The sequence below is a fragment of the Vicia villosa genome, linkage group LG4 (genome assembly GCF_029867415.1).
Source record: "Vicia villosa cultivar HV-30 ecotype Madison, WI linkage group LG4, Vvil1.0, whole genome shotgun sequence".
In the NCBI taxonomy this organism is placed as follows: domain Eukaryota; kingdom Viridiplantae; phylum Streptophyta; class Magnoliopsida; order Fabales; family Fabaceae; genus Vicia; species Vicia villosa.
Window position 1 is genome coordinate 74,292,138 of NC_081183.1, and position 24,156 is coordinate 74,316,293.

Genomic DNA, 24,156 nt, shown 5'->3' on the forward strand with positions numbered 1-24,156 from the left:
TTTGAAGAAACACCAAACTATTGAATTGAAGTATATACCTAGGGCTACCTATTGCTAATTTTACCTATCGCTAATTTTGTGCAAATACCTCTACCAATTGATGCTACATGACACATAATACATCAGTAGAGATGCCATGTATTCATTTTCATAATTGAATAAAGATTGAAGAATATTCCCAAAAACTAGAACATGTGAATATGTAATGATTACTTTTAGGAAATTTATGACCAAGTGGTGAATCATCAAAGGAATCTCTTCCCAACTAATTGGAACTCATTTCTGCATCAGAATTGTCCCCTAAGATCAAACAAAACCGAGGGCTAGGGAGTGGTATCAAATAATCCATCATTGCATTTGGATATTTCACATTTCTTCATGCCAAAGATACTCCAAGAGTGACCTTGCTAAGCTTACTTCACTCCCTTAATTCTTAGATCACTTTTCCTATAAATAGAAGTGCTCTCCTCAGTAGAAAACACACCGAAACAACTCCAATTCTTGCTTTCTCCTTCTCCCCCCCTTGCTTATGGTTTTCATAGGTTCTTTGGCAAGAAGAATCGAATTCTTCAAACCAAAGCTCTTCCTTTGAAAGTAAGTTTTCTAACACATCATAGGGGTTCGTTAGAGGTGATCCAAGCACCTAGAACACTTCTGAAAGTTGAAGATCACCATATTTTAAATACTGGGAGAATAATTCACGAATTCATCGTATGCCCCAGTGACCATAGCGCGCGTCCAAAGTCTCTCTTGACCAAGGTTTGGGGTTCGATCCCCCTCAGACCTTTTGTTTGATATATTTCAAACCTTTTTCGAAAAGACTTTGTTTTCTAATATTATCACATGGATGCATTCCTTTATCACACTGGGGATGTAGCCCAATTGGCTTGATTTTCTCCCAACAAAATCAACCATTTATGCTATTTTCTCCATTTTTTTCACAACTTCAATTAATCATTTAACCTATCAAATTTAATCACTTTCACTTGATTTTTCACACATTTTTCATTTATCATATCTATTTTATGAATACTCAAAAAAATCACAAAAATATTATTTATTTGATATATTCTTATTAGGTTTAAAATCACTTGTTTTTAAATATTTTTAATACTTTTAAGTATAATTTTCTTTAGATTTTTCAAACCTAATTACTTTGTAAATATTTTGTGATCAAACTCTATTCATTTTAAATATATCTTTTAGGCCTCTTGAATATTAGAGAGTGTAAGACCCAACACCTTTTTTACATACGACTTTCAAAACACAATCAATCTTTTGGGCCTCTTGAATATTAGAGAGTGTAAGTCCCATAACTTTTTTCTTTTTATCTTTTAAACTGTTTTTAAGCAATAAACAACTCCTCATCTGTTTTCAAAATTTTCTTTTGGTATTGAAAGGAATTATTTCCGGTGAAACTCTTTATATACCTATGTGACTTAGTGTCCAACTTCACTTCTTCTACTTTTAAAACAAAAAACAATTCAATTGTTTCCATTAAACAAATTCAACTGTTTTCAATCAAACTCTCAATCTGTTTTCAAAACAACTTCAATTTCAAACCAATTTCACATGGGGCTCTCCTTGAGTCTAAGTCCCAAAACCCTTTTTCTTTTTAATGTTGTTGCCAATAAACAACCAAGCTGATGGTAAGGCTTTGTACATACATCTTTCAAAGGTCTCCTCTTCATCCAGGTTAGGCTTTACAACTTTCAATTTACAGTTTTTATTTAAATCCCTATCAAATATACCTGTAAATATATACTGTTTAAATCTTCGTCTAAGAACAAACTTAGGACAAATAAACCATATATATATATATTATAGGACTATGAACTAGGATTGAGAACGTCTTCCCAGTGAAGGTTCTTTCCTAATAGAATAATATAGTTTAACCTCAAGATGAATTATTGCCGGTGAAACATCTTGAAAAAAGCCTTAGAACAAAAATAGGGCACATCCACCCAAGAGGAATTATTCCCGGTGAAACCTCTTACCCATTTTCCTAGAGCCAAATTAGTCAAGCCAACATAGCTTTCTCTTATGCTATAACAAGGACCCCGATGTCCCTCGATTATCCTCCTTTTGGGCTCACAATACAAGGACCCACGGGCTTCTTAAAAGCATATCTCACAGTTTCCTCTTGAGCTTGTATACAGGGACTCATCAGTTTTCTTATAAACATGGGAACAAGTCTTTAGTCACCTTTTAGCCTACCCTGGTGAGATTCTTCTATTCTTCAAACCATACCTCAAATAAGCAAAGTATGTCTCAATATCAGTATTGAGTTCACCTTTTGGAATGAGAGACATGGACAGTCTCTGTCACCCATATTTTCAATCTCCAGTAAGTCTTCTCCTTAGTAGAGTCAAGATTCCACATCTATTTTCCTTAACATTGTCAGCCTTAATCTTAGGCTTTAAACAAGTAATCTACCCCCTCAAAGTCAGCCACAATTCTGGGCTTAGTACAGAACACCAAATAAATCATTCAGTAAAATAAAAACTCAACAGAGTAATCCTCAGTAGAGTTAGCCATAATTCTGGGCTTCATAAAGAACACCGTCAAATAATCAATCAATAGTCTTCCTGTCGCAACAATCCACATTCCACAAAGTATAAGTAGCGCTAGAACATCGCAACTTTCTAAATTCCATCTTCTAGAATTTATTCTTGTTACTTAACAGTTGTAACGCCCGGAAAAATAATTATTTGCTTAATTTAGACATTTGTGATGTTTTCTGAAATTTTTGCGTTTTGGGGCGATTTAGTCGGTATTAGTTCGGGATAGCGGATCGACATTTAATTGATAATTTTAATATTTCTTAGTATTAGAAATATTAATGAGTTAATATTTAGCGTTTTGGGAATTTTCTGAGTAATTAAGTTTAGACCGGAAATATGAGACACTGAGTAATAAGTCGGTATATTAAAATAGTCGAATTTTATTTTAATGGAGTTTTAGTAGAAGTATTATTTTTATATTAAGTGTGGAAATAATATTGGGCTTAATTAATGACATCTTTAGGTATTAAGGGGGTATATTTTGTTAGGCCCATTTGTGTATTAAATAATTAATATAGTCTAGTTTTTTTAAATAGAAGTAGTAGAGAGTTAGTGTTTTCTGAAAGAGAGAAGAAGAGGAAACCGAAGGAGAGAAAGAAAAGAGGGGTTAGGGTTTGAAGAGGAGACCCAAAGTGTTGCTCTAAAGTGCATTTTTTCTCCAATTTTCAATTGAATCTTCTTAGAGCTGCACTCAATCCAAGGTAAGGGGGGATTCTTACTACCTAAATGAGAGTATGATGAATTTTATGTGGGGTTTAGGGTATTAGATTTCTCTACTATGTGTGAATACAAGATTACACTCAAAGATGTTTTTGATTTATGGCAAACTCAAATGAGCATTCAAACAACAAGGCGGAAGCAGAAAACTCAAAGAAAAGCAAGCATTGATCACTCATGACAAGTACAGGTTGATCTATTATACTTTAGGCCGACTCAACACAAGCAGATCAAGAAGAATGCAGAAAACCAGCAGTTAGGTCGACCTACTGTCAACCCAGGTCGACCTAAAATGGAGAAAAATCCACATACTTCTGCTAGGTCGACTCACACATCATCCAGGTCGACCTAAATTGATGAAAGTTACATACCAGTCTGCTAGGTCGACCTACACAACGACTAGGTCGACCTAATCTGTGAAAATGTCCCCAGAATGCATTTTGAGAGGATTCTGGTCGACCTACTCCTTAAACAGGACGACCTAACTGGGAGCAAAATTCTGCAAGCACTGCTAGGTCGACCTAAGCTCTACAAGAGGTCGACCTAACTGATCAAGAATGCCAAAAATTCTGTTTTTCTCATCTCCAACTGCTAAGCTATCTTATATATTATCAAAGGTTCATTATTCAACACAACACCAACGACTGAAAGATACACAAACGCTTCTCATCTTCGATCTTCATTATCTCCAACACAATTACACATAATCATTCTTGCGTTGCGGGTTAGTGATGAGTTCGATAACGTCCATGGAACGGAATTGAAGATTCCTAGTGGGTGAAGGTTTGTGGGGTTTGTTGGTGAATAAGATCTGCGGGTTTTGTCCTCCACGACGGGTGGTTCTTGGGGGTTTTTATCAAGAGGCGTTCATTGAGGATTCGGCTGAGTGTAACGATTGAGGAACGGGGAGTTCAAGGAATCAAGACACTGCAGAAGGGAATCAAAGTGAAGCTCTTGGATAACCTTGATCTTGCTCAAGATTAAGGGGGAAGAAGATTCAAAGGATCGACATAATTGGTTTATCGTTTATCGCTTTGTTATCTTCTTTGTATATACTACTTTCAACATTAATGAAAGATTACCCAATTTCAATTTGGAATTCGGGGCAGACATAGCCGTAGCGAGGACGGTCGACGAACTGCCTAAACAAATATCGTGTTCTTGTCGCTTTTACCTTTTCATTTACATTCTGTTCATATTTGGTTATAATAGCAAATTGATCAACGATTCGAGTGTTAAGATTGTGAATTAAGTACTTACATAAACATCACAATCCACCACACATTGAATTACCTTCAATTTGATCATTATCACCAAGTGTTTGTATATTTGTTTCTATCACTCTTACTGCATTGCAAACATTGTCCATCATACAAAAAGTTAATCTGATTTTCAATAAGAGAAACGCTTTGATTCTGCAACATATACTCTTATCATTCAACTCAAGTCTTTGACTGGTTTTTTAAACACATATATAATCGTTTCGATAGTGGTTCGGAATAGACGCGAGTCGATTCAGAATCACTTCCGCTGAAAAGTCGTTTAAATCCGTAAAACTGTGAACGATCTATTCACCCCCCCTCTAGATCCTAAGGCCAGCGTCTAACAAGTGGCATCAAGAGCTCTGGTTTATTCCGTGCTACGTGAAACACTTATTGGAAAGATGGCTTCCGGACCTAAAGGGGCTCATAATAGAGCTCCAGTTTTCAACGGTGAAAACTATGGCTATTGGAAGGATTGTATGTGTGTCCACATCAATGCAATTGATAGGAACATCTGGACAGCTATTGTCAATGGTCCCTTTCAGATCACCATGACAAATGCAGCTGGTGCAGTTGTTCCAAAACAAGAAAATACTTGGGATGCTGAAGATGAAAAGAGATATGCATACGATTGGAAAGCGAGAAACATTCTAATCTCAGCTCTAGGAGTTGATGAATACTATCGCGTTTCCCATTGTAGATCAGCTAAAGCTATGTGGGACACATTGCAAGTTGCCCACGAGGGAACGGATGATGTCAAACTAGCTAGGATCAATACGTTAACTCAAGAGTTCGAACTCTTCCACATGGAAGATGGTGAATCCATCGAAAACATGCAGAAGAGATTCGTTCATCTGAAAAATTGGTTAAATTCACTTGATAGACCTGTTTCCAATGCAGTTGCTACTAACAAAATCTTAAGATGCTTGAACAGGGAATGGCAACCCAAAGTCACAGCAATAAAGGAAGCAAATGATCTAAACACTTTAGACATCACAACTCTATTTGGTAAACTAGAGGAACATGAACAACACCTTAAATGCCTTGACATGCATGAGAAAAGGACAAAGAAAGAAAAGAACATGGAGAAAGAGGTAGAGAAGAAGTCAATAGCTCTAAAAGCTTCGAGCTCCAAGACCTCAAAACGAGAGCCAAAGGATAGTGACACAAGTGATGACGAAGACTCCGATGATGAGGAAATGGGACTGTTTGTGCGAAGATACAACAAATATCTAAAGAAAAATGGAGCAAAACATTCCGACAAAGGCTTGATCAACTATAGAAAGAAATCAAACATGTTCAAACAAGATGACGACAACAAAGGAAAGATCAAAGGTCTTTGCTTCAATTGCGGGAAAGCCGGTCACTACAAACCGGATTGTCCATACCTTAAGAAAGAAAAGGAGAAGAACCAAAGCAAAGGTCATAACAAATCTAAAAGAGCTTACATAGCATGGGAGAGCGATTCATCTAGTGAAAGCTCATCAAGCGATGAAGAAGAATCAGCAAACCTATGTTTCATGGCTCATCAAAACAAGAAAAAGAAAGCTGAAAAGTGTCTTGACATTGCCGAAAGGTTGTGGTTCCTTGATAGCGGATGTTCAAGACACATGACTGGAGACCTATCTCTTTTCGTTTAGTTTCAAGCAAAGAAAAAGGGGTATGTCACCTATGGAGATAACAATCGGGGAGCCATACTTGGTAAAGGAAGTGTAGTACACGTTTCTTTTGATGAATCTTATGCAAAATATGTCGAGAAAGGTCTTTCATTTAATGGTGCAGGTCCATCCACTGAAGACATTGTCAAGGATAAGGAAGATGAGGATGAAAGTATTGTAAAGAAAGATGCTGAGAAAGAGAAAGATGAGTCTCACAATGAAAATGAAAAAGAAAGCATCTCAAACAATGAAGAACTTCCCAAGGCCTGGACAAACGTGAAAGACCATCCAATTGACAATATAATAGGAGACATCTCAAGGGGCGTTACAACACGCTCAAAGATAAGTAACTTCTGTCATCATTTTGCTTTTGTTTCACAAGTTGAGCCGAAAAACGCTAAGGATGCATTACTTGATGAGAATTGGCTAATGGCCATGCAAGAAGAATTAAACCAATTTAAATGGAATGATGTTTGGGACTTAGTCCCTCATCCGGGAGATCATCAAGTAATAGGCACCAGATGGGTTTTTCGTAACAAACTTGATGAAAACGGCGTTATTACTAGAAACAAAGCTAGATTAGTTGCCCAAGGTTATAATCAAGAGGAAGGTATTGATTATGAAGAGACATACGCTCCTGTAGCACGTCTCGAAGCTATTCGTCTCTTACTTGCTTATGCTTGTTCTAAAGACTTCAAACTATTCCAAATGGATGTTAAAAGTGCCTTTCTAAATGGCTATATAAATGAAGAAGTCTATGTTGCTCAGCCACCCGGCTTTGAGAATTACATGTACCCAACTCATGTCTATAAGCTGAAACGTGCTCTATACGGTCTTAAACAAGCCCCTCGGGCTTGGTACGAACGTTTGAGCAAGTTTCTCCTTAGCCAAAGGTACTCTAGGGGTAAAGTTGACACTACTCTCTTTATTAAAAGAAAAGATAAAGATATTCTCTTAGTCCAAATTTATGTAGATGACATTATATTTGGGTCGACTAATGCAAAACTTGTCAAAGATTTTTCTAAGCTTATGCAGAGTGAATTTGAGATGAGTCTCATGGGTGAGCTAAATTTCTTCCTTGGCCTACAAATCAAGCAACTCAGTCATGGAACGTTTGTGAATCAAACTAAATACTGTACGGAGCTGCTCAAAAGATTTGGAATGAGTGAAGCAAAAGAAATTGACACACCTATGGCAACAAATACTAATCTAGACAAAGATGAGAAAGGTAAAGAGGTTGACGTAAAATTATACCGAGGTATGATAGGCTCACTATTGTATCTTACTGCCTCAAGACCAGACATCATGTTTAGTGTGTGTATGTGTGCAAGATATCAATCTTGTCCAAAAGAATCTCACTTGAGAGCCGTCAAAAGAATTCTGCGATACTTACGTGGAACTACTACATATGGCCTATGGTATCCAAAGGGAAATGAGTGTCATTTGGTAGGATTCTCTGATTCAGATTTTGCTGGCTGCAAATCCGATAGAAAAAGCACCAGTGGAACGTGTCATCTATTCTCAAATTCATTGATAAGTTGGCATAGCAAGAAACAAGTATCGGTTGCATTATCTACTGCTGAGGCAGAATATGTAGCTGCTGGAAGCTGCTGTGCACAAATATTATGGCTCAAGCAACAACTTCTTGACTTTGGTATTAAGCTTGATCGCATACCTATCATGTGCGATAACACAAGTGCCATAAACCTGAGTAAAAATCCTGTCTTACACTCACGTACCAAGCATATTGAAATAAGACATCACATTCTACGAGATCATGTAGAAAAAGGAGACGTTACATTTGAACATGTAGAAAGCAAGAAGCAACTAGCTGACATATTCACCAAACCTCTAGCAACGGAGCAATACTTCAACATTCGTAGGGAATTAGGGATACTCGATATCTCTAATTTGGGCTAATTACGTTTGTTCTCTCTTAATATTATTCCTTTACTTTATATATATATATATATATATGTTCTCTCTTGCTAACATTTTTCTTAGCGTAAAGGTAGTTCATCATCTAGCCAGGCGTCATTCCACATTGATTAAAGGCTGCCATTAAAGTTGAGAAAGCGGTAACGTTATTGTTGTTCACTTCCAAAAATATTATTGATACTATAATATGCTATCAATTAACATGCTTATAGTGACTTCATACATATATCGCTCTTGCTCATTTGACTCTCATGCTATAACTGACTACCTTTTTATGAATGCTAGCATTTTATCTATGGTTCTCTCGTTACTCTTCTATTTTCGTTGTATCTCTTTTTGATGTTGACAAAGGGGGAGATAGATGCTGAGTGTACGGGGGAGCTGTGTTGAGAGATTGACTTGTTGAGAGATAGATGCTGGATGTACGGGGGAGCTTTGTTGAGTCTTTATCACTTACCACCAAAGTTTCGACTAATGACTTGCCATCATCAAAAAGGGGGAGCATGTGAATACAAGATTACACTCAAAGATGTTTTTGATTTATGGCAAACTCAAATGAGCATTCAAACAACAAGGCGGAAGCAGAAAACTCAAAGAAAAGCAAGCATTGATCACTCATGACAAGTACAGGTTGATCTATTATACTTTAGGTCGACTCAACACAAGCAGATCAAGAAGAATGCAGAAAACCAGCAGTTAGGTCGACCTTCTGTCAACCCAGGTCGACCTAAAATGGAGAAAAATCCACATACTTCTGCTAGGTTGACTCACACATCATCCAGGTCGACCTAAATTGATGAAAGTTACATACCAGTCTGCTAGGTCGACCTACACAACGACTAGGTCGACCTAATCTGTGAAAATGTCCCCAGAATGCATTTTGAGAGGATTCTGGTCGACCTACTCCTTAAACAGGTCGACCTAACTGGGAGCAAAATTCTGCAAGCACTGCTAGGTCGACCTAAGCTCTACAAGAGGTCGACCTAACTGATCAAGAATGCCAAAAATTCTGTTTTTCTCATCTCCAACTGCTAAGCTATCTTATATATTATCAAAGGTTCATTATTCAACACAACACCAACGACTGAAAGATACACAAACGTTTCTCATCTTCGTTCTTCATCATCTCCAACACAATTACACATAATCATTCTTGCGTTGCGGGTTAGTGATGAGTTCGATAACGTCCATGGAACGGAATTGAAGATTCCTAGTGGGTGAAGGTTTGTGGGGTTTGTTGGTGAATAAAATCTGCGGGTTTTGTCCTCCACGACGGGTGGTTCTTGGGGGTTTTTATCAAGAGGCGTTCATTGAGGATTCGGCTGAGTGTAACGATTGAGGAACGGGGAGTTCAAGGAATCAAGACACTGCAGAAGGGAATCAAAGTGAAGCTCTTGGATAACCTTGATCTTGCTCAAGATTAAGGGGGAAGAAGATTCAAAGGATCGACATAATTGGTTTATCGTTTATCGCTTTGTTATCTTCTTTGTATATACTACTTTCAACATTAATGAAAGATTACCCAATTTCAATTTAGAATTGGGGGCAGACGTAGTCGTAGCGAGGACGATCGACAAACTGCCTAAACAAATATCGTGTTCTTGTCGCTTTTACCTTTTCATTTACATTCTGTTCATATTTGGTTATAATAGCAAATTGATCAACGATTCGAGTGTTAAGATTGTGAATTAAGTACTTACATAAACATCACAATCCACCACACATTGAATTACCTTCAATTTGATCATTATCACCAAGTGTTTGTATATTTGTTTCTATCACTCTTACTGCATTGCAAACATTGTCCATCATACAAAAAGTTAATCTGATTTTCAATAAGAGAAACGCTTTGATTCTGCAACATATACTCTTATCATTCAACTCAAGTCTTTGACTGGTTTTTTAAACACATATATAATCGTTTCGATAGTGGTTCGGAATAGACGCGAGTCGATTCAGAATCACTTCCGCTGAAAAGTCGTTTAAATCCGTAAAACTGTGAACGATCTATTCACCCCCCCCCCTCTAGATCCTAAGGCCAGCGTCTAACACTATGTTGTTCTATGTATGTTGTGTTGTTGTTGAAAATTTAATTGGTCGTTGGATTTTGTTTATGGGGTTGTAGTTCAGGTTCCGTTTTTCTTTATAAATATGCCTAGCTGAAGATACCGCTACTGTAGCTTAGATTTTCATTTTATGATGCGCCACTGTTTGTGTATGCTTGTTCTGCTTCATGCTTGTATTGCTTATTCTCCTTTTCCTAAACCATGTACTACCTGTAACTAAGTGTTGTTTAAAAATAGTAGAAGCTTATATATATTAATTAGATAACATAGTTTTAACTTATATTATTATTATACTTGAATTAACAATAATATAATAAAGGTATGTTAATATTATTTGGTACAGTATGTTCACTGATAAACTAACAATAGCAAATGAATGTAGTCCCCTGTACAGTAGAAATTATAGAATAAATGTATTTCAAACAGTCTCGTTTGATCGTAATAGACGAATTAAGCGCTATAATTAGTTGTCCGGAATTTGATGAAAATTTATGTGGTAGCTAAGTTTAATTAGTAGGTTAATGTGGTAGTGATATTTAGTTGAAATTGTGCTATTTTACGAACCGACCGAAATTGTGTGGAGTTGAGTATCCTTAATATTAAATGTTGGTTTTGGAATAGAAAATAAAATAGTAAATTGAAAAATAAATTGAAAATAGAATATTGAATTGAACTAATATAATATGATTATTAATTGGTTGATTTAGTCAATAATAGGATTAATTTCAATAAATCTATTTAATTAGAAAATACTTAGACTTGATTTAAATATTCGGTTTATCGGTAAATTACGGTATTTTGAGAATTTGACCGTAATTGTGTTTTAGTTGAATAATTAAATTGAGAATAATATATTGCTAAGCTAACAATGTTGTTTTGATAATTAACATGATATCTAATTTAGTTAAATGTTAATTGGAAGTTGTTTTGGCTTACTTGGTTTATTGATATATCGTGAATTAACCGAAAATTGTGATTTCGTTTTGGATGCTTTTGTTGCGATTAATGTTATGATTTCCAATATGATTTTTTTTGTGCGTTCTAATATGAGTAGTCTCATAGTGTGAATCATAGAAAATTTTGATATTCTGTATATAACGCTATGAATTGATAAGTTGTGTTGTGAGCCTTTGGCTAAAATGGAACGGTGTGATGTTGATATGTGACCGTGGTTGTGTTGTTGTTATGTCGTTGTTTCGTTGTCGAATCATGGTCGTTGTACGTTCCGCATAGCATAGCATAACATAATGTTGAACGGTGTGATGTTGATATGTGACCGTGTTGAAGGCTTTGCCTTATGCCTCGAAATTACTGGCAATGTTCTAAGTTGGGAGTTTTACTCCAATGGTACCACATGCATATGCATAGTTGAGTCCCATTCGAGTTGTTGTTAGTTGAAGTTGTTGTCTATGCATTGTGATGCTTATGTGTTGATTTGTTGAAGATGTCGATGTGTTGGTATCAAGATTATTCTTGGATGATGTTCCTTGTGTTGTTTATGTTGGTGTTGTGTGAAACGGTGATTCATTTATATTCCTTACCTAATATATGATTTATCATAATCCTATTTATATAGTTTGATATCTCACCCTTTCTGTTTGAATGTTGCCTCCACGTGGGTAACGTGCAGGTAATCCAGATGAGTAGCTGTTTCCGCTTATAGTCGAGTTTTAGGTGTCATTGCTCTGATACGTAGCACTTGGGGGGAAATGAACACTTGCTTGATGTTGTTATTTGTTTTTTTGAACCTTATGATGTATTTGAGGAGTTGTTTGTATTGTTGCTTTTTATGACTTAAAAGATGTTATGTCTTAATTGTTGAATCATTGTGAATCTGTTGCATGTTGAACCTAAGTTTGGGTTATGCTACGAATACTATGTTATTCAAAAGTTGAGATATATGTTATGAGTTTGTTCACTCCATTCCTGATAGTGTTATGTATTAGTTTAAAAGCATGACAGGTTTATGTTTATGTTGAATGTGTGACATCCTGATTCTGTTGAGAATTTTTATACTCTGATTTTTCCGCATAAATGTTTGGGGTAGATTTGGGGTGTTACATTAGTGGTATTAGAGCCTGGTTGGTCTTGTCCGGCCAAGTGTCGAGTCGTAGTGTAGTCTAACAATCGTGTATTGTTGTTTGTGCTGAATTGTTTTTGTGTTGTAGTGACGCTATGGCTGGGAGGAACGATGCTGCAATAGCTGCTGCTTTGGAAGCGGTGGCTCAGGCTATGCAAAACCAACCGAATGCTGACGAGAATGCTGGATCTCGTAGTTTGGCGACTTTCCAAAGGGAGAATCCGCTGGTGTTCAAGGGTACGCATGACCCTGATGGTGCTCTTGATTGGTTGAAGGAGCTCGAGCGAATCTTCCGTGTTATGGATTGCACTCCTGCTCAGAAGGTCAGATATGGCACTCATATGCTGGCTAAGGAAGCTGATGATTGGTGGTTGGAGACACTTGCTAGGTTGGAGTTTTCATGTGAGGAAGTCACTTGGAATGTGTTCCGTAGGGAATTTCTGAGGAAGTACTATCCTGAAGATGTTCGGGGTAAGAAAGAGATAGAATTCCTAGAGTTGACGCAAGGGAACAAGTCTGTGACCGAGTATGCTGCCAAGTTCACTGAGTTGATTAAGTTCTATCCTCACTTTGATGGCGAAGGTGCTGAATTTTCTAAGTGCATCAAGTTTCAGAATGGGTTACGCTCGGAGATCAAGAAGGCTGTTGGGAACCAAAAGATCCGTTTGTTTTCTGATTTGGTTGACAGTTGTAGGATCTTTGAGGAAGATAGTAATGCTAATCACAAGATGGTTAGTGATAGAAGGGGCAAGAATCAACAAAGCCGTGGGAAACCGTATGATGCTGGTAAAGGGAAACAAAGAGTTACTCATGGTCAGAGGTCTAGTGGGGGAGATGCTCCTTCTAGGATTGTATGTTTCAAATGTGGTCAACCTGGTCATAAGAGCAATGCTTGTACTGCTGATGCGAGGAAGTGTTTCAGATGTGGTAAGATGGGACATGCAATGTCTGATTGCAAGCATAAGGACATGGTATGTTTCACGTGTGGCAAAGAGGGACACATTGGTAGCCAGTGTCCAAAGAAGAAGGCACAATCTGGTGGAAAGGTGTTTGCTTTAGCTGGGACTCCTACAACTAGTGGAGACCGACTCATCAGAGGTACATGTTTCATTAATAGTACTCCTTTAATCACTATTATTGATACTGGTGCTACTCATTGTTTTATTGCTTCTGATTGTGTTGAAAGATTGGGTCTTATGTTGTCTTCCATGAATGGAGAGATGGTTGTCGATCTTCCAGCTAAGGGATCAGTGACTACTTCTCTGATGTGTTCAAAGTGTCCTTTGTCGATCTTCGACAAAGACTTTGTTGTTGACTTGATTTGTTTGCCGTTGAGTGGATTAGATGTGATCTTGGGTATGAATTGGTTAGAGTATAACTATGTTCATATCAACTGTTTTAACAAGTCCTTGAGGTTTTCTTCTCCCGAGGAAGAAGGAGTTGGTTTGTTGACTGGTAAGCAATTGAGGAAATTGATGCAAGACGAAGCACAAATGTTCTCGTTGATGGCGTCATTGTCTTTTGAGAATCAAGTTAGAATTGACGAGTTAAAGGTGGTGCACGAATTTCCTGATGTGTTTCCTGATGAAATTCCTGATGTACCTCCAGAAAGAGAAGTTGAGTTTGCGATTGATCTTGTACCTGGTACCAGACCTGTTTCTATGGCACCGTACAGGATGTCTGCATCTGAGTTATCTGAACTGAAGAAGCAATTAGAAGATTTGCTTGAGAAAAAGTTTGTAAGACCAAGTGTATCGCCGTGGGGAGCGCCTGTGTTGTTAGTAAAGAAGAAAGATGGAAGTATGAGACTTTGTGTTGATTATCGGCAATTGAATAAAGTGACGATCAAGAACAAGTATCCGCTTCCAAGAATTGATGACTTGATGGATCAATTGGTGGGTGCTAGTGTGTTTTCTAAAATTGATTTGAGGTCCGGATATCACCAGATTAGAGTAAAAAAAGATGATATTCAGAAGACCGCGTTCAGGACTCGGTATGGACACTACGAGTATTCGGTGATGCCCTTCGGTGTTACTAATGCGCCGGGAGTATTCATGGAGTACATGAATCGTATTTTTCATACTTACTTGGATCGGTTTGTAGTGGTATTCATTGATGACATTCTGATTTACTCTAAATCTGAAGAAGAGCATGAAGAGCATCTGAGAATTGTGTTGCAAGTTCTGAAAGAGAAGCAGTTGTATGCCAAGTTGTCTAAGTGTGAATTCTGGTTGCATGAAGTTAGTTTTCTTGGTCATGTCATTTCTGGTCATGGCATTGCCGTGGATCCTTCTAAAGTTGATGCTGTGTTACAATGGGAAGCTCCGAAATCAGCTACTGAGATTAGAAGCTTCTTGGGCTTAGCCGGTTACTATAGACGGTTTATTGAAGGATTTTCTAAATTGGCACTTCCGTTGACAAGATTGACTTGCAAGGGAAAAGCTTTTGTGTGGGATATTCGATGCGAAGAAAGTTTCAATGAGTTGAAGAAGAGGTTGACGTCGGCTCCAGTTTTGACTTTGCCTAATCCGGGAGAGCCTTTTGTTGTGTACTGTGATGCTTGTCTGATGGGGTTAGGTGGTGTGCTTATGCAGAATGGTAAAGTGGTTGCTTATGCGTCTAGGCAGTTGAGAACTCATGAAAAGAATTATCCTACGCATGATCTAGAGTTGGCTGCAGTGGTCTTTGTGTTGAAAATTTGGAGGCATTATCTTTATGGTTCTAGATTTGAAGTGTTTAGTGACCATAAAAGTTTGAAGTACCTTTTTGATCAAAAAGAGTTGAATATGAGGCAGCGAAGGTGGTTAGAATTATTGAAGGATTATGATTTCGGTTTGAACTATCATCCCGGAAAAGCTAATGTTGTAGCCGATGCTTTAAGCCGAAAGACCTTGCATATGTCGGCTATGATGGCTAAGGAGTTGAGGTTGAGTACGGCATATCATCCACAAACTGATGGTCAGACTGAGAGGACTATTCAGTCATTAGAGGATTTGTTGAGAGCGTGTGTTCTTGAACAAGGAGGTTCGTGGGATACGTATCTTTCGTTGATTGAGTTCACTTACAATAACAGTTACCATTCTAGTATTGGGATGGCACCTTTTGAGGCGTTGTATGGTCGGAGGTGTAGGCCTCCGTTGTGTTGGCATGAATCGGGTGAGAGTGTGGTACTTGGACCCGAGATTGTTAGGGAGACTACTGAGAAAGTGAAGCTTATTCGAGATAAGATGAAAGCTTCTCAAAGTAGGCAGAAAAGTTACCATGACAAGAGAAGGAAAGATTTGGAATTCCAAGCTGGTGATCATGTATTTTTGAGAGTCACACCTGTGACTGGTGTTGGGCGAGCTCTGAAGTCTAAAAAGCTCACTCCTCGTTTTATTGGTCCGTATCAAATATCAGATCGAGTTGGGAGAGTTGCTTACCGTGTGGCGTTACCGCCAAATCTTGCTAATTTGCACGATGTGTTTCATGTGTCACAACTCCGAAAGTATGTTTCCGATCCGTCTCATGTGATTCAGATGGACGATGTGCAAGTGCGTGATAATCTCACAGTGGAGACGATGCCGGTGCGAATTGTGGATCGCGAGATGAAGGTTCTAAGAGGCAAGGAGATTGCATTGGTGAAAGTTGTTTGGTTAGGAGCTGCTGGAGAAAGCTTGACATGGGAATTAGAGAGCAAGATGCGAGATTCCTATCCCGAGTTATTTGAATCAGGTAAATTTCTATTTTCGAGGACGAAAATATTCTAGTGGGGGAGAGTTGTAACGGCCGGAAAAATAATTATTTGCTTAATTTAGACATTTGTGATGTTTTCTGAAATTTTTGCGTTTTGGGGCGATTTAGTCGGTATTAGTTCGGGATAGCGGATCGACATTTAATCGATAATTTTAATATTTCTTAGTATTAGAAATATTAATGAGTTAATATTTAGCGTTTTGGGAATTTTCTGAGTAATTAAGTTTAGACCGGAAATATGAGACACTGAGTAATAAGTTGGTATATTAAAATAGTCGAATTTTATTTTAATGGAGTTTTAGTAGAAGTATTATTTTTATATTAAGTGTGGAAATAATATTGGGCTTAATTAATGACATCTTTAGGTATTAAGGGGGTATATTTTGTTAGGCCCATTTGTGTATTAAATAATTAATATAGTCTAGTTTTTTTAAATAGAAGTAGTAGAGAGTTAGTGTTTTCTGAAAGAGAGAAGAAGAGGAAACCGAAGGAGAGAAAGAAAAGAGGGGTTAGGGTTTGAAGAGGAGACCCAAAGTGTTGCTCTAAAGTGCATTTTTTCTCCAATTTTCAATTGAATCTTCTTAGAGCTGCACTCAATCCAAGGTAAGGGGGGATTCTTACTACCTAAATGAGAGTATGATGAATTTTATGTGGGGTTTAGGGTATTAGATTTCTCTACTATGTTGTTCTATGTATGTTGTGTTGTTGTTGAAAATTTAATTGGTCGTTGGATTTTGTTTATGGGGTTGTAGTTCAGGTTCCGTTTTTCTTTATAAATATGCCTAGCTGAAGATACCGCTACCGTAGCTTAGATTTTCATTTTATGATGCGCCACTGTTTGTGTATGCTTGTTCTGCTTCATGCTTGTATTGCTTATTCTCCTTTTCCTAAACCATGTACTACCTGTAACTAAGTGTTGTTTAAAAATAGTAGAAGCTTATATATATTAATTAGATAACATAGTTTTAACTTATATTATTATTATACTTGAATTAACAATAATATAATAAAGGTATGTTAATATTATTTGGTACAGTATGTTCACTGATAAACTAACAATAGCAAATGAATGTAGTCCCCTGTACAGTAGAAATTATAGAATAAATGTATTTCAAACAGTCTCGTTTGATCGTAATAGACGAATTAAGCGGTATAATTAGTTGTCCGGAATTTGATGAAAATTTACGTGGTAGCTAAGTTTAATTAGTAGGTTAATGTGGTAGTGATATTTAGTTGAAATTGTGCTATTTTACGAACCGACCGAAATTGTGTGGAGTTGAGTATCCTTAATATTAAATGTTGGTTTTGGAATAGAAAATAAAATAATAAATTGAAAAATAAATTGAAAATAGAATATTGAATTGAACTAATATAATATGATTATTAATTGGATGATTTAGTCAATAATAGGATTAATTTCAATAAATCTATTTAATTAGAAAATACTTAGACTTGATTTAAATATTCGGTTTATCGGTAAATTACGGTATTTTGAGAATTTGACCGTAATTGTGTTTTAGTTGAATAATTAAATTGAGAATAATATATTGCTAAGCTAACAATGTTGTTTTGATAATTAACATGATATCTAATTTAGTTAAATGTTAATTGGAAGTTGTTTTGGCTTACTTGGTTTATTGATATATCGTGAATTAACCGAAAATTGTGATTTCGTTTTGGATGCTTTTGTTGCGATTAATGTTATGATTTCCAATATGATTTTTTTTGTGCGTTCTAATATGAGTAGTCTCATAGTGTGAATCATAGAAAATTTTGATATTCTGTATATAACGCTATGAATTGATAAGTTGTGTTGTGAGCCTTTGGCTAAAATGGAACGGTGTGATGTTGATATGTGACCGTGGTTGTGTTGTTGTTATGTCGTTGTTTCGTTGTCGAATCATGGTCGTTGTACGTTCCGCATAGCATAGCATAACATAATGTTGAACGGTGTGATGTTGATATGTGACCGTGTTGAAGGCTTTGCCTTATGCCTCGAAATTACTGGCAATGTTCTAAGTTGGGAGTTTTACTCCAATGGTACCACATGCATATGCATAGTTGAGTCCCATTCGAGTTGTTGTTAGTTGAAGTTGTTGTCTATGCATTGTGATGCTTATGTGTTGATTTGTTGAAGATGTCGATGTGTTGGTATCAAGATTATTCTTGGATGATGTTCCTTGTGTTGTTTATGTTGGTGTTGTGTGAAACGGTGATTCATTTATATTCCTTACCTAATATATGATTTATCATAATCCTATTTATATAGTTTGATATCTCACCCTTTCTGTTTGAATGTTGCCTCCACGTGGGTAACGTGCAGGTAATCCAGATGAGTAGCTGTTTCCGCTTATAGTCGAGTTTTGGGTGTCATTGCTCTGATGCGTAGCACTTGGGGGGAAATGAACACTTGCTTGATGTTGTTATTTGTTTTTTTGAACCTTATGATGTATTTGAGGAGTTGTTTGTATTGTTGCTTTTTATGACTTAAAAGATGTTATGTCTTAATTGTTGAATCATTGTGAATCTGTTGCATGTTGAACCTAAGTTTGGGTTATGCTACGAATACTATGTTATTCAGAAGTTGAGATATATGTTATGAGTTTGTTCACTCCAATCCTGATAGTGTTATGTATTAGTTTAAAAGCATGACAGGTTTATGTTTATGTTGAATGTGTGACATCCTGATTCTGTTGAGAATTTTTATACTCTGATTTTTCCGCATAAATGTTTGGGGTAGATTTGGGGTGTTACAACAGTTACCTTCAAAAACATCGGGAATTTTCCCCATACTTGCATATCACCAACCGCTACATTTACCCTCATACTTTGAGGAGTAAACATGAAAAATTCTTGCTTATCCTCTTCCTCAAGAGGTTTCAACTTAACTAGCATCCAAATTCTTAAATACATGTCGCCTTCGATTCGGGAAACAACAACTCCCTCAATACTTGCACTGTCGCTAGAAGCAACATACTAACATCCTACAGCGGAAAAATAACCGAGAAGCATAGCTTCTCCCCCACTTAACTTCAAACCTACTCTTACATACAAATATTGGAAAAAGCAGCAAATACCAAAAGTGTTTCACACATTTGTCGCGTACACAGGAATAAGCAACATTAGACAACACAGGTCGGACGGACCGATCTGCTTTGATACCATCTTGTAACACCCCAATTCTACCCCGATAATTATTAAGAAAATCAGAGTTATAAGGTTATGTTTCGACAAAAAATTGGAGTATTACGACACGACTTAACAACAATATCATGCTATCATAGATACATAACAGAAATGCTCAGATGAACTAAAACCACATGAATTAACTTTATTAACATTAAGTAGAGAAACTACATTAACCAACTTTGACGACATAACATCTGTTTAACTTAAAACCATATTAACATCAATAATTACTCTTCATGTATCAACATAGTTATTCAATAATAAAACCAAACAACTAAACTACTAGCGTTCTTCCCTTGAGTGTTATGTATGAGGGCAAGACCCTCTTGACTTATTATAGCGCAACATGAAGACTTCATAAATTAACTTTGAACTTCCACAGCTATACTTATGTACATGCCCATTTCCCATGGTAGGGTAAATATCAGCAGAAGGGTGAGAATTCAAATCATTATAAATAAACATAATATGGGAAATGTAAAACACAACAAGAATACATTTCAAGAATTCATTGTTGGAACAATATTGAGAATCTATGTTCGGAATCTAGTTTTGATGATAACAAACATATATTTTGTTAGTAACAATTTTATTACTAATGGTTTGACTTAGTGTGCAGATATTATACTATAAGCATTATACATGATTCATCAGAAAAAGAGTACAATGACTACATCAACAACTAGTTCAAATCTGGAAGAATATATGAGGAATCAAACATCCAGAAGATTGACGAGGCTAAACATCATTCATCAGATGTTCTGATTAAGAATACGTCAAACAAACTGAAGTCACCAGATCAGAAGAAAAAGAAGCAACAACAACAACAATCACATACAACAAGCATAGAATCAAAAAGTACATAAGAAGCTTCAAGGATTTAAACAAGAATATCAATATACATGAAGATCCATTACATCAAGAAGATCATATGTGAAAAAGGTTAGAACTTTTGATAGAGTAACGAGTGACATACAAATGCAAACAACAACAGAGTCACTTGTGAACAAATGAAGAATCTACAGCTCAGCATACAAATTGAATAAAATACAAAGCGTAGAATCAAATGGGAAGTTGTTAGAAACACCGTCATAAGCAAAAAGGTTACAAAATTTAAAAGGAACAACTCCTAAGGTTGATAGAAGAAGCAAGCCACATGCAGCGCGTTGGAAAAGACAAACCAAGGAAACACGCTACCAACTGTCATCATCATGCTAGAGATAAGGTTCTGCCGTGAACAACACTTGTCATTCCTGGTTCAATTGAGATAAAGCATTCAAAGAAAATATTCAAAAAAATCTCAACGGCTAGATTCCAATGGTAACAAGTTAAGCTATATATATAGATCAAACTTCAAACTTGAATGGGTATCAATGGTACACCAAAAGTTAATCAAGTGAGTGTATCCACTACGCATCTACAGAGTGCAACAAAAGAGAAATCTTGAGAGAAAATCTGTAGAAGAGAAGCTGAGCATAAAAATATAAGTGAAGAAATGTAAGATCATGCTTCAGAAGTTACATCAAGAGGCAACACATACTCAATATGTGATAAAATAAGCTATAGTGTTGTTATACGAAAACAGAGAGAGAAAATGTTTGAGTATGTGATGATACATCAGAAGATACATAAGAGGTAACACATACTCTGTATGTGATGAATCAATCCATAGTGTTGTCATACACTAAACATAAGCCTGTGTGAAGAAAGACGGAAATGGAGAGCATGAACGTGAAAGCTGACAAGCTAAAGCAAACTACTCAATTAGAGCCAACATACACTAAGTCTGTGATGAACTAAATGTTAAAATATACATCATATGCCTACAAGAAGAATCTCTCAGAAGATGAAGAGGAAAACTTGCATGTTATGCAGAATGCTCCAATGGAGATTAGAAGACATCCACGAATATTTGATCAAGCTTTAAATTGATCATTTAGAAGGACAAAGGAAACAGAATACATTGAGTTGTTTATCAAAGAGTGTTTCATGTTTACTGATGTTGATCAATGTGTCATCAGCTGAAATTAGCTTCATGATCAGTATTCAAGAAGAAGATGAAGATCTACGCACAAGAAGCAATCAACATAAGAGCTGATGCTCCATATCCGCTTATGAAGGTGACGAGAAGATGGTCTTACAAGAAGGAATTAATTTCAAGAGCTGAAGCTCTAATCTCCATATTCAGACAAGAAAAGACTAATGCTGAAAGAAGCAATTCATACAAAAGCTACTGCCCTTAATCTGCTTTCAGAAGAAGAAGAAGCACAAATTCAAGAAGCAACTAAAACAGAGTTGTCGTTCCAAATCTGCTTAGAAAGAAGAAGATGAAGATCAAGAACAAGAGGCAATCCATACAAGAGCTGATGCTGTTAATCTACTTTCAGATGAAGAAGAAGATCTCATTCAGAAGTTTAAGAAAATAAGACTGCAAGATATTTTGTTTCTTGTAATTAAATGTAAAACACATAGAGTTGTTGCTCGTAGTGTGTTATATCTTAGAAACTTTTGATAAAATGTTTAGGCACCAGAAGTGACTTCTACTTAGTGTGTCGTTAACATATGTACTTAAGAATATGAGATAATCTTCTTAACTAAGAAGCACACTTGTAATCTCCATAAGATAGATGAACGTTATATCCTGATGGGATCACTGAAGGGTTTCATCACCTATGGTTAGTCACAGAAATTGACTGTGCGAGAGTCAATGGATGTTATATCTATGGATCAAATTACTGAACAGTCCATTGCTGTTAGTCACGAGCAATTGGCTTGTGCAGAGAGTTAGTCACAACAGATAGTTGTGCAGGTTACTAGATAGATGAACGTTATATCCTGATAGGATCACTGAACGATTCAGTCATCTAGGGGTTAGTCACTCACGGGTAGCTTGTGCAGGGTTAGTCACAACAGTTGGTTGTGCAGGTTGTTAGTCACGGCGGAGGATCGTGCAGATGTAATCAAGTTTGGTTATAATGGATTAAGTCCTCTGTTGAGAGGCAAATCACCTAAGGAGGGTGGACTGGAGGTATCCTTATTCAAAAGGTGAACCAGGATAAAAATGAATGTGTCTTTTACTTTCTGCACTATTCATTTTAACTCAGAACCTTCACGCTGAAATCCTCAGAACTGTACTGAGACAAGTCATAAGTTGTGATGTTGCAAAGAAGTTAAAAATGAACATCTCATTGGTAATTCAACTCCATTCAAAACATGCTTCCATAACACTAATGTATATCTAGAATATGAGATACAAGAAGAAAGGAAGATAATATTTAAGAAAGGGGATTTTAATTTGATAAAGAACACAATTCAATCCCCCCTTTCTTGTGTTTTTCTCCACCTTCAATTGGTATCAGAGCATGGCTCTATATTGATCTCAAGATCAAACACTTAAGACTCTTGTAGAGAGATCAAGAAGGAGAAAAACCACACTGAGTTGAAAACAAAGTCATATTCAAACACCCAGTACAATCAGAAGATGTCAAGGCAAAGATCTCAAGACTCTGTGCACATCATCAACACATCATAATAAGTTTTGTGGATTAACTTCAAAATTCCATAAGAAGCTCAAGATATTAGAAAAAAGTAAACGTGCTCAAATGAAGACATTCAAAACCAGAAGATAAAGAAGTGTATCTGACTCGTGCCAAGTGATTATCTTCAATTCATCAACATAAATCAAAGGAAGAAGACAACATAGAACAATATTTTAGAGACAAGACTATGAAGCAAGGAAAGGCATTCTACTCATGAAGACTCCCTCTCTCTCTCTCAGAAAAGACTAGAAGAAAGGTTTATTTTCATAAATGGCCAGATCTTTCTAAAACTCTCTTTTTTATAATTCTATTAACTTTAATATGAGGTTATTAATAATGAATATAAATATTGTTTGCTTGCCTAGTAACAGTTGTCATCTACTCTACTATAATTAGTCCTACTCTCCATGCACATTAGTAGTCTACTCATTTCCCTTGATAACATAGCTTAACCACCTCATTAACTCATTTGTCTCACATTTAATAATTCGATTTCTTTAGAGATATAAGTTCCTACATCATAGCTCCTAAATAAGCCACCCCTTTCTTAGAATGCATCCATAACCTATCTAGGAAACCAAAACCTTCTTGAAGTTATCATAAAACCAAATTAAATTCTCATCTGTTAAAAACATCATTGCATGTAGTCTTATGAATGTAGTCTACAATTAGAATTGGATAAGATATCTCTCAATTATGAGAAAACCTATCTACGAGAATCTTGTTAAAGACTTCTGGAAACACGCATATCTTTACCACAAGGAAAACTCCATTCATCCTTCATATTTGATATTCCAATTTTCATTAACTGTTTCTCATTTGTCATTGAAACTCGATGTGAGAACCTAGGGATTCCTGTTAACTCATTTGGAACTCAATTCATTAATCCTGAGATGTTAAGAACTCTTCATGATGTCTGACTAGGATATAACCCCGTTGATCCTGAAAGTCTCTTGCCCATTCCGAAAACCTGGTTCAAGCTGGTTACTTCAAATTTCCTCTCTAGAAAAGAAAACCAATATCTTCTAACTTATGGTGATCAGGCTTTTTATTGATGAATAACATGAGCATTATTCTGCCTCAATCTATGTTCAATCATCTATGGAATTCAATTTCTTACTCCAAAAATCGCATTAAGTCCTATATTCCCTTTGGAAGAATGCTGTCATAAATTTTCATTCAAGATTGAACTATATAACTCATCAAAGAAATGATGGAGGAAGATGAAGCTGAAAACTTCCTTGAGAATATGTTATTATGGACTAAGGGTAATCACTTTAGAAATTAGTAAGCTTAGTGTGTAATCCTTCTTTTTTAAGTGAAGTTATGCTATGGTATTTGTATTATGCTTTCCATTGTTTACTTAGGCAATACCATAAGACGTAAGATATTCTGATCCAGTCACTTA

At 36.4% G+C, this 24,156-nt stretch overlaps 1 protein-coding gene across 1 annotated transcript; it reads left to right on the forward strand.

The window, feature by feature from the left end:
* The first annotated feature begins 3,126 nt into the window (after positions 1 to 3,126).
* On the forward strand, positions 3,127 to 18,444 carry LOC131597372 (uncharacterized). Its single transcript, XM_058870075.1, has 3 exons — positions 3,127 to 3,265; positions 12,374 to 13,383; positions 18,344 to 18,444. Exons 2-3 carry the CDS (start codon positions 12,381 to 12,383, stop codon positions 18,358 to 18,360), a joined length of 1,020 nt encoding a protein of 339 aa, XP_058726058.1. The 5' UTR covers positions 3,127 to 3,265; positions 12,374 to 12,380; the 3' UTR covers positions 18,361 to 18,444.
* The last annotated feature ends 5,712 nt before the right edge of the window (positions 18,445 to 24,156 follow it).